Here is a 12143-nt window from a genome sequence, read left to right as displayed (position 1 = left end):
GGAAAGAAACCTAGGTATTACAAAAAACCTGACAATTTCTTTTTGTGATACTGCTATGGAAACAGTTAGATTGCAAACATGCCAGTACAAAGCCTGTTGCTTCCTGCAAATACATAAATTAAGACCGACCAGAAACTAAGCGAAACCAATTACTCTGCTTTGCTTGCCTAAGACAAAAGAAACCAGGTAGTAAAACATTAATAGAGAAAAAAAGGTAAGTCAGATCTAAGGCAATGTCTAGAATTAAGGACTCCTGTACTTTTTAAAATACTTAATCTGAGATATGGTCGGGCAGAACATAAATGGGCACTAATATAGTTTTACCTATGTTCTTCATATTTTAAATCCCTGATGCATAAATTTGCAAACACCGATTATGGCAAGACACAGAGGAAAAGGTGATGGGAAATAAGTTCATCAGAGGAAAAGTACAAAGCCTGTCACCGTCACAAGAGTTCAAGAAAGTTGCATGAGGTGGTTGGAAATGGCGCAGAACTGCCCTTGTCCGGTGGAATTTAAGGTCTACTGCTTATGCTTGCAGGGCTGGGAAAAGGTGGGGAAAGTTTTAAAAAGAATCTTCCAATCAAGGGGGAAAAGCAGCCAGCACAACCACGTCACCTTGGAGCAAAAGGGGAGAAAAGCAGGGATGTCCACACTAAATCAGATTCATGGTGCTTCTACTTCAGTACCTTGAATCCAACAGTAAGTAGTACAAGAACAGGTTCACAGCAAAGCTTATTTTTAGAGGGCAGGAATGCTTATTCCTTTGAATTTCTGCCTGTGAAAAACTGCTGCATTTTAGAAAGTGCACCAGTGATCAAAGGCAGCTCCAGTTCTAATGTTCATGTTAAAAGGACATGGCTGGCTCCTTTGCAAATGCAAACGATCATTTTTTTCCAGACAGGCAGAATTAGAAAGGCAGAATTACAATCCTTCTCAAGAATGTAAAAAGCAGGTTTCCCAGGATCACATGCCTCAGTCATTTGTTGAAATGGCTTTGCCATTTGGAGAAAGATCCTATTAAAGACCTTATCGTTAAAAAGGCCTTCATCGTTCTTCTGTGAGTGATTACAAGTTTCCAAGACTGTACTTCTAAAAAAACCCCCTCATTTCCACCTACAATTTGCAATCGTTGCCATTCAAAAGAATGCACTAGGTACAAGTGCCAGTGCCATCCTCATCAGTGCTGCCCAGCACTTGGGTGAGCAACCTGGGGGAAACTCGCCTGATTCGGAGTAGTATTGCAAGCAAGAAGCGCAGACCAAGTTTGCACAAAGAGATCAAAACCTTCACTTGATTGCAGTACAAATAGCATGACTTTTCTTTTGCAGGGGTGCTGCAAAGATAAATGCATTAAGGATATGGGGGGGCTCAGATGCTGCAGTAAGAAAACCACGTAGGCGCGTTCCTAAACCAGACAGATGTTTTATGACTCGGAAGGGGCACAAAGCCGAGTCTCCAGTGGTTGCAGCCAACACCACCGTAAGGACCCGCTCATAAATGTATCAGGTGCATCATCAAGGCAGTTACTATTTTGTTGCCGCCAGCACCCCTCTAGGAAGGCTCCTTTGACAGCTGGAAGCTGAAGGGGAAACAACACAAAGAAATCAAACCCCCTCCGTCCAAGGGTGCAAGCGGTGAGACAGCAGCATTGCTGGAAACACAACCCAGGGGCCTGCAGCGAACCCAGCCTGTCTCAGCTAGAAAAACCAGGATTCCCACCTGCCTGCTTGGGGCCTGTCTGCCCTAAATCCAACCCGAATGGGCTGGTGGGACCCAAACGCTGGGTGCGGCGGGAGGGTTAGGGGTCTGCATGCACGCAGGGCGCAGGTCTCGGCTGCTTGGGTGTGTGCAGGGAGCAAGCTGAGGATGAGGGGGTGCGTGCAAGGGAGGGAGGGAGGGAGGGGGGCAAAACGAGGATGAACTGCTGGATGCAGGGTGGGGAGTAAGTTGAGGACAAACAGGTGCATGGGGGGGTAAATTAAAAACAAAAGTGCATGGGGGAATTAAAAAGAAGCAGGTGCATGCAGGGGGGGCAAAATGAGGACAAACAGGTGCATGGGGGGTAAATTGAAGACAAACAGGTGCGTGGGGAGGAAAAAGAAGAAGCAGGTGCATGCAGGGGGGGACTGAGGAGGAAGAGGAAGAGGGGCAGGGGCAGGGGCATCCCCGCGGCGCGGCGCGGCGCGGCGCGGGTCGGGTCTCACCGCCGCGGTGCGAGATGTGGCGGCAGCGGAAGCGCTGGCGCTTGGGGCGGTGCAGCAGCGCCGGGCACTTGAGCAGCACGGCCGAGGTAAGCAGGTAGCCGCCCAGTCCGCCTCCTCCTACTCCTCCTTCTCCCCCCGCCGCCGCCGCCGCCGCGCTCCGCGACACGGTCTTCGGACAGGAGACAACGTTGCAAAACCGCCTCTGGACTCTCCTCCTCCGAAGCCAGAGCCGCTCTACAACAAGCCCCGTCCATTCGGGATTTGTTTTGTTGCGGGGGGCAGGGATCTCCCGAAGCAGCCGTGCGACCTGCGGACAGAGGGGGATACTTGTATCACATTTTAAAAAGTGGGTTAAGCACTGGGGTAAAAAAAAAAAAAGCCCGTATTCGGCTCCGCTTGCAACTGAGAGAGGGGGCAGGAAACCAGCCTTCCCGGAGGCCAGGAGTCAGGAAAGAAATACTTCTTAAATGAATGGAGAAGGGGGAAAGCGTGGCCTTAAGGAAACATCTAATGTTTTGGAGGAACTCGAAGTCTCAAGTTAGTCTTAATGGTCTTAAGGTGGAGCAAGGGGAGCTTAGGTCAGATATTGGGAAAAACTTTCTTACTAGGAGAGTAGTAAAGCAGTGGAACATGAATCCCGCGTCCCGCCGGGGCTGGGGGGCACGGCGAGCTCCCACAGGCGGCCGCGGCGCTGTCAGCACCTGGGGGGTGGTGAGCACGAACCAGCAGTTGGCAACCACCCACAGACACCGCTGGCAGCATTAGCAGCAACTGGGGACCGCCCACAGTGCACCACCCGCATGTACCCCCGCCCTGTCGCCAATGCCTAGAGAGGTGGTGGACGCTCCGTCCTGGGAGGTTTTGAAGACCAGGCTGGACAGCGCCTCGGCTGGGATGATGTAGTTGGGGCTGGTCCTGCTTGGAGCAGGGGGCTGTGACCTCCTGCTGTCCCTTCCACCCCTCATCTTCTGTGATTAAAATTTAACACTGGCCATTTAATATGCATTACACTGCACTGCTAATACTAGCACCCCCGTATTGTTGCCATTATTGAAAAATGCATCAGAGTAAATCATGATTTTTCATAGTGCACCATTTTCTCCTTAAGAACAAAAGGAATGTCCACTCTACTTTTTCTTGAAATGAAACGTATTACCTTTCGTTAACCACATAATAATTTACAATTGTTGATATTTAGTAGACACACAACCTGTAGAACAGCGACTGAAACCCAAAGCCTTCTCTCTTCAGCTGCATGGGGTAAAAGAGCCCTCTAGTGGGTGAGGAGCTCCAACACCTACACAAATCCTGGCTCTTGCACAGAAGTGTTACATTTCACAAATGATTTTCACATCTGGCATTTTCGTAAGTTTACAAATGCTGAAAGCTGTTTGTCCTCTTGAACCGCTGATGGTGAGCATCTCGCTTCAGTTTCTCTAGTCAAATGCTTCTCTTCTCAACTGTTTTCTTGTCATTTTTCTTGGCTCCCACGGGACTCTTCTGTTCCAGAATCTCAAAGCACTTTGTATACTTTAATGTTCAAGACCCAAAATCGCCCCTTAAGGAGACATTTGCCACAGCTTATATCTAAGAATAAAAACAGAGGAAAACATTTTGCAGGGAATGGAAACCATCTTTCCCTTGTCCAGTCCTGTGGTATTAGAAAACATCCTAATCTTTGATGTAAGCTTTTTCAGTTAAGAACAGTGATGTTATGCTTTGGAACTGTGTTTCAGTATTGCTCTATTTTAGATGCACTTAACTGCTTTAAGGACTTGCATCCAGAATGACCACCACTGAAGATTTGAGAGAGGGGAGAGGAGAGAATCTCTAAAAACTGAGCAGAATTTGTCATTGCAAAACATCCAGTTATTTTGCAAATGTTTTCTATGTTTTACTTTAGTAAAACAGCAAGACAAGAAAAAAAAAAAAAGAAAAACAAGAAACACACACAACCCCAGCACAGTATAAACCTCAAAAACAAGAGTAGGGGGCCCTGGGTCCAGGAATATAGCCTATTTCAAGCAAGTGTTTAAACGAGTCTGCCTTAGATGAACGGGGATTGTGGCACTAATGGAATTAAGATGAATCCAGAAAAGATAACAGAAAGTTTCAACTTGCAAGGCGCCATAACAAGACAAGAAATTGATAAGAGCAAGGTAAAGGGCTCCATATTTTTGGCTGAGAAATGTCTGGGTAAGGGCACCAAAAGAAGAAAGAGAGTTCTCTCACCACCTCAATATAACAAAACAAAAATCCGGTTGCAATCTGGTCATTGTTATATATAAATTCCCAACTATGAAAATAGAAAAAAAAATCTGTAAGAGGAAGCATTAGTTCAAAGTGTTTGAAGACAGGCTCAAATACACTGAAGTACCCAGCTTCTTTTAGCTTTCTATGATGAACAAATCTACAAGAGAAATAAAGCCCACATTTCAATTGCCTTCTCTGATTCTCTCCGAATCTCAGATATTTATTCAGGACTGGACCCTACCAACTTTAAATACTGTGGGTTTTGCTAAGTCAAGCACTGATTACTGTCAAAATAACAAGAGTCATGAATCAAAATCCATAATTTGGATGGGGGGGCGGTGGGGGAAAAAAATCACTTTGAAGGAGGTCAAATCTTGCAGCAGGATGCTCACTGAGTGACGGCTTTGAGAATTCCCCGGAGAACCTTGTAACTCATTAACTGCTGGTTTTCTTTGGGAGGGAAACAGGGTCCACGCTCTGTAACATAAGCATAGGGGAAGCGCAGCACCCACAGTCCATCCGCTGGGAGGGTTATTTCCTGTTTCTCAGGATAAAACACAGCACAAGGTGGAGGCCCTGGCTGAACCTGTAAAACAGTGAACAAAATGGGGGGGGGGGAAGGCAGCGTTAATTATCAAGCGCATCAAAAGATTACATTAATAAACCGTTAGAATCAAGACATATTAAAGAACCAAACGCACATAGGTCTGCTGAGAGTCTCAGATCCAATGAGGTTTTAAACTGCTTGTGAACGTTTCTAGAAAACAACGCTATTCTTGCCAGAAAGCCAGTAAGCTTTCAATCAAGGTGTAGTCAAGATGCGGACAGATTTGGCCTTGCATCACTAACCCCCTATCCACAATAAAAGCTACCTAGTATTAGGGGATTCAGTTACAACATAGGGTAGTCTGGGATTATAGACGGGACCAACCTGTTTAAACTTACTCCAAAGTGTTCCACCAGCTTGGGCCATCTACGGTGGTGCGTTATTTAGGAACACTTAAAACACCGCTGGGCATCACCTGTGCCAAAAGACTGAACTAGATCTCAGTTGCACAAAACCCCTCCATAGCTATTGTAACTCGGTCATGCACTGTTCTGGAGAGCCAAGGGCAGACAAGCACTTAGAATTGCATATTGTTTACTGGCATGAATTTAAACTGGAATAAATACAAGGTAAACACTCAGGGCACTTTTACACGTGCTCTGGGGGTGCGGCTCCAAGAGCCGCTCTAATTAAAGCACCGTCGTGTCTCCTGTATCAGCATCCCTGCACTTAAAAATGGCAGGGGAGGGGCACTTGAACTAAAGCTTATTTGACGAGCTTTAGTTCTGGCGCCCCTGCTGCCATTTTTAAGTGCAGGGAAAGATACAGGAAATGCAGGAAGCCACCGGAGTGCAGTAATTGCTACGCTCCAGCCGACCCAACGAATCAAGTCCACTCTGACAGGCTTGTCTATAGGCGCCCTGAAGCATCCACCTTGGTTTCAAGAGTGTAAGATGCAGAGAAATAGCTGATTCAGCTGCTTTTCCCCTCACTTCATCTCCTTCTCTCCTAAATATTTTGAAATACCACCACAAGAGCCTGTTCTTGCAGTTCACACAGAAGAACTCTCATTGAAGCCAATGAGTGCAGAATGTGAGATCTAATTAAGTCTTTTAATCCCCAAACCAGTTATTCCATTTCATGTGTTTTTATAATTGCTGATGCTTCATTGCCTATGTTTTGTTTTAATTACTACCCTTTCTTCAACATCCAAAACAAAACACACGCACACACACACACACACCAAAAGAGACTGCTGTACTGAATTTTAAAGGTCTTCTCTGAAAAAAGAGGTTATTTTACTTTACGTATCAATATTAGTTATCTCGGGGCATTTCTCAGGAGATGAGAAGGGTCAGGCAGTACCTTAAAAATCAAACCCGTGTCTCCCCACAACTGACATGCAATATAACAGCATTCTGCCTGCATACCAACGGTGCTGTCTGCTGTTAGGTACTGATATATGAAAGTCTTTGCCATATATTACTATTTATATTGTACTGTGTCAAAAATATTATTCCATAGTAGACAAACTAGAAGAAAGTGTGTCTTGTTCACATTCCATTGCCTGGAAAAAAAAAAAGTTATATGAAGTGTAAACGATATATCAAGTTCAAAAACACCAATTTCCTTTTCCCTGCATGTGGAATGAAATCTAAAAGGACATCTTTTCAGTCCCACCAATTTTTCCTCGTGTCAGAGATCAGAGAGAACTGATGACAAAAAATCCTAGTACTGAATTGCCATTTCTCTCTATGAAAGATATTTTAAATATAAAATGACTTCTTCTCTTTTTTTTTTTTTTTTTAAACATAACCATTGCTCATTAGCAATTTAAAAAAACATTGTTTTGGTGCAATTTGACATACTTATTTCAAATGTCTTCTTAACCCTTTGGGACCTTGGTCTGTCATCTGGGATAAAGTGCTTAAAAGTAAAGGTATCGAATTTTGGCATCTGCCAGGCTGGCATTCTTGAAGGCCAAAAAGAAGGAAAACTTGTTTGCAGGATAGGCAGTCTTCGCTGCAGTACTGAACATTTCTATTTGGCATCAAATCTCCATGTTGAATTCTCCAAAGAATGAAAAGGGACTTCTCTTCCAGGCCCATTCAGGCATTGCCTCTTAGCTGAAAATGCCAGGAAGCAAGTCCAATGTGGGGGTATGTCTGATGTGGATACTTATCAGCTGGTAACTACTGAACTCAAGACCCCAGACATTTCACACAAGCCAGTGGCCCAACCACAACTTTTAGCCAGTAACTGTCTGATTGGGCTCATGGTATTCAAATTCTAGTTCAGGCTGGAAGGAATTTCTTTCATCATCCAGTCTTATCCCCAACATTAACTCGTGTGCATCTTTGTCCCACAGTAACCTTTGTAATACCTTTTTACAATTATATTTTATCCTCTCTGCAACAAGTTAGTTGCAGGTTGGTAGGCTATTTTTCATGTCTTACCTGAGGTGTCAGTATTATCTGCAATGGAGCATCTGGTACCACAACGAAGAGTCTCATGAACTGAGCATAGTGGGGTTTTAGTCCTCGCCCCTGGGTTGATGACAGGATGTATAAGGGCATGTCCGAATTAAGGGCTTTGATAGCGGATTCCTTAGGACCACCTCCCATCACCTTCATGACTTTATCAGGCCCTGAACACATGAACCTTCGGCCACGTGCATCTTCGTATTCAAACCCCACAAAGGCTCGAGCCATGTCATCTCTCCGTCTTCCCCTGCCCATTACAACCGCACTTCTTTTGCCAGGAACAGCCTTATTCGGAGCAGGCCAGGAATTGGTGTCTAGATCTCCCTCTTCTTCAGGTCTTGTCCGGATGGCAATGTCCCAAGGCATTAGGTAGTTTGTTCCTGGGATGAAGCCTTGTTGGTCTAAACCTGTGTGGAAGTTGTAAGCCTTAGCAGGGCCAAGTTTGACCAGGGACCAGCTGGAGAATTTGGGCAGAAGGCCCTTAGGGCAATTAGAATGAAGCATGCCAGGGAGATACTCCACAGTGGACGCCTGGCGATCTACTAGGCTTGGCCTTTTCTCACTTTTAGATTCTCCTCCTTGCCCATGGGCTTCTGCATTGTCTCCCCCACCTTGAGGATCAGCTGGGTAGGTGCCAAGACTGTCTGTCGACTGGCCTAGACTAAGGGCTAAACTCAAGCTGGTGCTCTCTCCTTGCGTTTGAGGCTCTTTTTCTTTAAGTTTTTCAACTTCTCCCTCTGGAGGGGCAGGGGATGACTCATTCTTAGCAGGTGCTGGATCCGGGGTACTTGGCTGAAATATTGGGAAGTTGATGTGCTCCAGTTTCCCACAGCATTTTTCTTCCAGTACCTGTGAAAGATAGAAAGTTGTTAGCTTTTCATCTTGCAGCCTCAGTGCATGCAGAGCTCCAAATTACCAGCTGCACTGACTGCACTAATAATATAAGCTATCAGGACAACCATATCTACAGACAAGTGGGGAGATGTTTGCTTTCGGTGAAGCAGGAACTGTAGCACTTCTATACAGCCAACAGCCACCAAGCGTATGATGGAGCTGAAACCCTCAGTGACCTCTACGCTTCGGCTTGGTATTGAAGCGAGGCAGACACTTTTTGCAAAGACCTTATTTTTAAGGCTTTGAAGTATTCCCTGTACCAGCTCTGATTCTTACTGGTACACCAAGTACTGTGTCTAAATTGATGAGCCTGTCCCTAATCTGAATTGTCAAATCTTAAAGCTAGAAAGAATTACTATGGGCACTTCATCTCACCTCCCACATAACCCAGGGGTTACAAGAAATAATGGCCACCAGCTAGCAGAGAGCAGATTTAGATTGGACATTAGGAGGAACTTCTTCACAGTTCGAGTGGCCAAGGTCTGGAACGGGCTCCCAGGGGAGGTGGTGCTCTCCCCTACCCTGGGGGTCTTCAAGAGGAGGTTAGATATGCATCTAGCTGGGGTCATCTGAACCCAGCAGTCATTCCTGCCTACGCAGGGGGTCAGACTCGATGATCTATTGAGGTCCCTTCCGACCCTAACATCTATGAATCTATGAAAAGGTTTAGTCCCTCGCCTCATAACTCTTGCACCAAGCCCAATTGCTTCTTGGGCACGTATTTCAAAGACGTATCCAGTCTCAACTTAGAGGTTTCAAAAGAGGTGGTGAATCCACCATATCTAAAGCAATACTCATTCCAGCTATTAAAAATATGCAACTTATTTCTAGTCCGAATTTGTCGAGTCTCAGGTCAACACTTCAAACTTCTGCTAGAGAAATCATGTCAATGAGAGGTACCATTTTGTTTTTAAACTAAAAAAATCCTATTATAGATACAGTTATACCAACAAAAAAGTGCAATTCCTGAAATAACTTGTTATTGAACTGGTATAAGCTGTTATGGCAAATGCAGCATCTACACTAAAAAGTTTTGCTGGCATTGCTAGACCATTAAGCTTTTCTAGGTTCTAGTTCCTAGACCTATACCTCACTTACCCTTTTTTCTGATAGACTAGCGCCCCTTACTCCCCAGACATCTCTCCCAACAAGGTACTTAAAGACAGATGGAGGTTCCTTTTACCTGTTTTTGGATGTCCTGAGATGCAAGCTGCATCTTAGTTGTAAAGGCAAGGCACAGGTGCTGCTGAATGACAGCAGAAATGGGGAGATAAGAGTTACCTGGTAGAAGTCATAATTAGCTGCTTTGATATCAAAGGGATCATCCCGGGGTGCTTGTTTCCTTCCACAGTTACAGGCACCAGTTGAACGAGCCCGGCTGTTGTGATATAACACTGGAGGATTTCTATCTGCTTCTGGTTTTTCCCCTGAAGAAGTAACAATATCAATTTATGTCCAATTACTTTTTCTGCAGAGGTGCTTGTGAATTCAACCCCCTTCATCCTCTTCTCTTTTTACTTCTTGACAATGTTTCTCCCCACAGAATGACTTTCCAACCACACTGATGTATCATACAACTCCTTCCCCTCATCCCACATTTGCTGCATAGTCACCGTGGATATTAACCCAAACTAATCTGGCCTTTCCTGCTTTTGAGCTCCTGAACAGAGGGGCAAAATAATTTTTCCTATAATACATGTATCCCTAGCAATTCCTGGTCATTGTGTAGTAACACTCTACCTAATGCTACTGCAGCTCTAAGGAATGTTTGTCTTAAACACCTTGCTAGAAAGGTATCTGCACTGTATTCCTAACTTAGTAAGAACCAAAATGACTAATAACAGGGTCAGTCCTGCAGTCCTTTTTATAGGAATAGCAACTAGTGTTGAAGCCAAAAATCTTGTTTGAGGGGGAACACATGGCCCAGGGAATTAAACAGAGTAGAGAGCTTTTACACCCCCTGTGTTACTGGTATTAATACAAATTTGCTACCACCATATACTGTTCCCATGTCAAGCATATGCACCTTATAATTCATCCCATCACTGCTACATTGGGCAGTCTGTGCAGATATGCCAAAGACTGACTCGGTCAGGCAAGCTCAGCTCTTGTAAAAACCTAGGAGTGGTGCCAGCCAGGAATAACAGAGGAAAATATGGGAAGGCTGCAAAACAACCTGTTCTGAACCTATTCCCCTCAGTCAGAATAATGGACTCTCTACAGCTGTTAATGTTTATGGAAGGTACAAGATTGAAACTACCCCCAAAAATCTACAAATTGAGTCTAAATCACTGTTTTTTCTTGTTCTTTATAGCATCCCTTTCAAAATGCCCTGATGTCCAAACAGGCACATGGCTTTAGGATTTAAAAGCTTGAAAAGCTAAAACCTAGGGAGATCCTAAGTGCAACCGAGCTTCGTTACCTGATTTTGGAAGCAAGTGGAATTTGTGCACGCAGTGCTGGTCTGTTAAGCTTCGCTCCTCGCACAGCTGATGCCCGTTGCTCCAGAACTTGTAACAGTCTTCGTGAAGCTGCATGGCGTACTTGTGAAAGGCCGGTCCCCGGGCATGCTGGCTGTACACCCGCAAGGCCTGCGCCAGCTGATTTTTGTGGACTGTCATGGTGTAGTTATGGGGCAGGTTGGACTGGTAAGCACTGTGGGCCATGGGAAGGGCCTTCTGGCACCGGTTTTCGGAAAACTTGGTGTCAATGTCGAGATACCCTTCCAAGACTTTGATGCTGCCCATGATTTTGGAGCTCAGCTCCCCTGTGAGAGAGGCCGGGTCGTCGTCCTTCCCCTCTATGGTCACCTCGTATAATTTCTGCGCAGTGGCCACCCACTTCTGATAGGTCGGGAGCTCAAAGTGGGAGGGCTGAGGGTTCCTCCCCACGCTGTCGTCGAAGCCTTTCTTGCTAAGCACCAGCTCCACGTGCTGCCACAGGAACTCCTTGAGGGTGCAGTCCACCAGCTGCCCGGAGGAGCTGGAGCTGGAGCTGCTGCTCTCGGCGTGGAAGGACAGCTGCTGCCGGCCGTGCCTCATCATCTGGTAGCGCCGCGGCCCCGACAGGGTGGGCGCCAGCAGGTTCTCCGCCTCCCGCGTGGTGCAGTTGCTCCGGAGCTGCTCCAGCAGCACGGCCACGGGGTCCTCGCCGTCCTGCGGCCCGCCGGCCACGATGTAGACGAAGGCCTGGTTGGCGGGCACGGTGAAGAGGCAGTTGATGCTCTGGTTGGTCAGCACCCGGCTCTTGCGGAAGATGCGGTAGATCTGGTCCTCCAGCGCGTGCTGCAGCCGCCGCTTGGGCGAGTGCTTCTTGGGCGGCGGCTTCTCCAAGTGGGCGCAGGGGTCCTGGCCACGGCCGGGAGGGGGGTCCACCTTGAGGGCCCCGTTGAGCTGGAAGAGGAAGAGCAGGCGGGGCGGGCAGGGCCGGCAGTTCAGCTTCCACTCCTTGCCCACGGGGCAGTCCTTGATGGCGGCCTTGAGGCTGGGCAGCACCTTCTGGCGCAGGCCGTCGAGCGCCCGGAAGACGCGGTCGTAGGTGATGTCGAAGGCGCAGGTGGGGTGCGCCAGCAGCAGCACGTGGCACACGGAGAAGAGGTAGAGCAGGCTCAGGCAGTGCAGCTTCTCCTGCTGCTTCCACAGCTCGTGCGCCTCCGCGTGCGGCAGCTGCCCAGGGCCCGGTGGGCCCAGCTCGTGGCAGGCCCGCAGCAGCTGCGGCGCGTCGCAGATGGAGCTCAGCACCAGGTACAGCACCTTGCTG

The 12143-nt window shown here is 46.9% G+C and overlaps 2 protein-coding genes across 2 annotated transcripts in view; both read right to left on the bottom strand.

Moving 5' to 3' along the window:
- The window catches only part of GDPD1 (glycerophosphodiester phosphodiesterase domain containing 1), a 21752-nt gene extending 18124 nt beyond the window's left edge, over window positions 1–3628 (bottom strand). Inside the window, exons 1-2 of the mRNA XM_006016120.1 lie at window positions 3560–3628; window positions 2208–2514 (exon numbers count right to left, since the gene is read on the bottom strand). Coding sequence (XP_006016182.1) covers window positions 2208–2514; window positions 3560–3628 — 376 coding nt within the window. The remainder of the gene's footprint in view (window positions 1–2207; window positions 2515–3559) is intronic.
- The window catches only part of SMG8 (SMG8, nonsense mediated mRNA decay factor), a 9464-nt gene continuing 185 nt past the window's right edge, over window positions 2865–12143 (bottom strand). Inside the window, 4 exon segments of the mRNA XM_025209953.1 lie at window positions 2865–5046; window positions 7464–8339; window positions 9666–9811; window positions 10807–12143. The exon segment at window positions 10807–12143 is cut by the window's right edge and continues 25 nt beyond it. Of these exon segments, the coding sequence (XP_025065738.1) occupies window positions 4849–5046; window positions 7464–8339; window positions 9666–9811; window positions 10807–12143 (2557 nt within the window). The 3' untranslated portion in view covers window positions 2865–4848.

The sequence above is a fragment of the Alligator sinensis genome, unplaced genomic scaffold, assembly GCF_000455745.1.
Source record: "Alligator sinensis unplaced genomic scaffold, ASM45574v1 scaffold118_1, whole genome shotgun sequence".
In the NCBI taxonomy this organism is placed as follows: Eukaryota; Metazoa; Chordata; order Crocodylia; family Alligatoridae; genus Alligator; species Alligator sinensis.
Note: the sequence above shows the minus strand (reverse complement) of the source record. Positions and strands in the feature narration are given on the sequence as shown.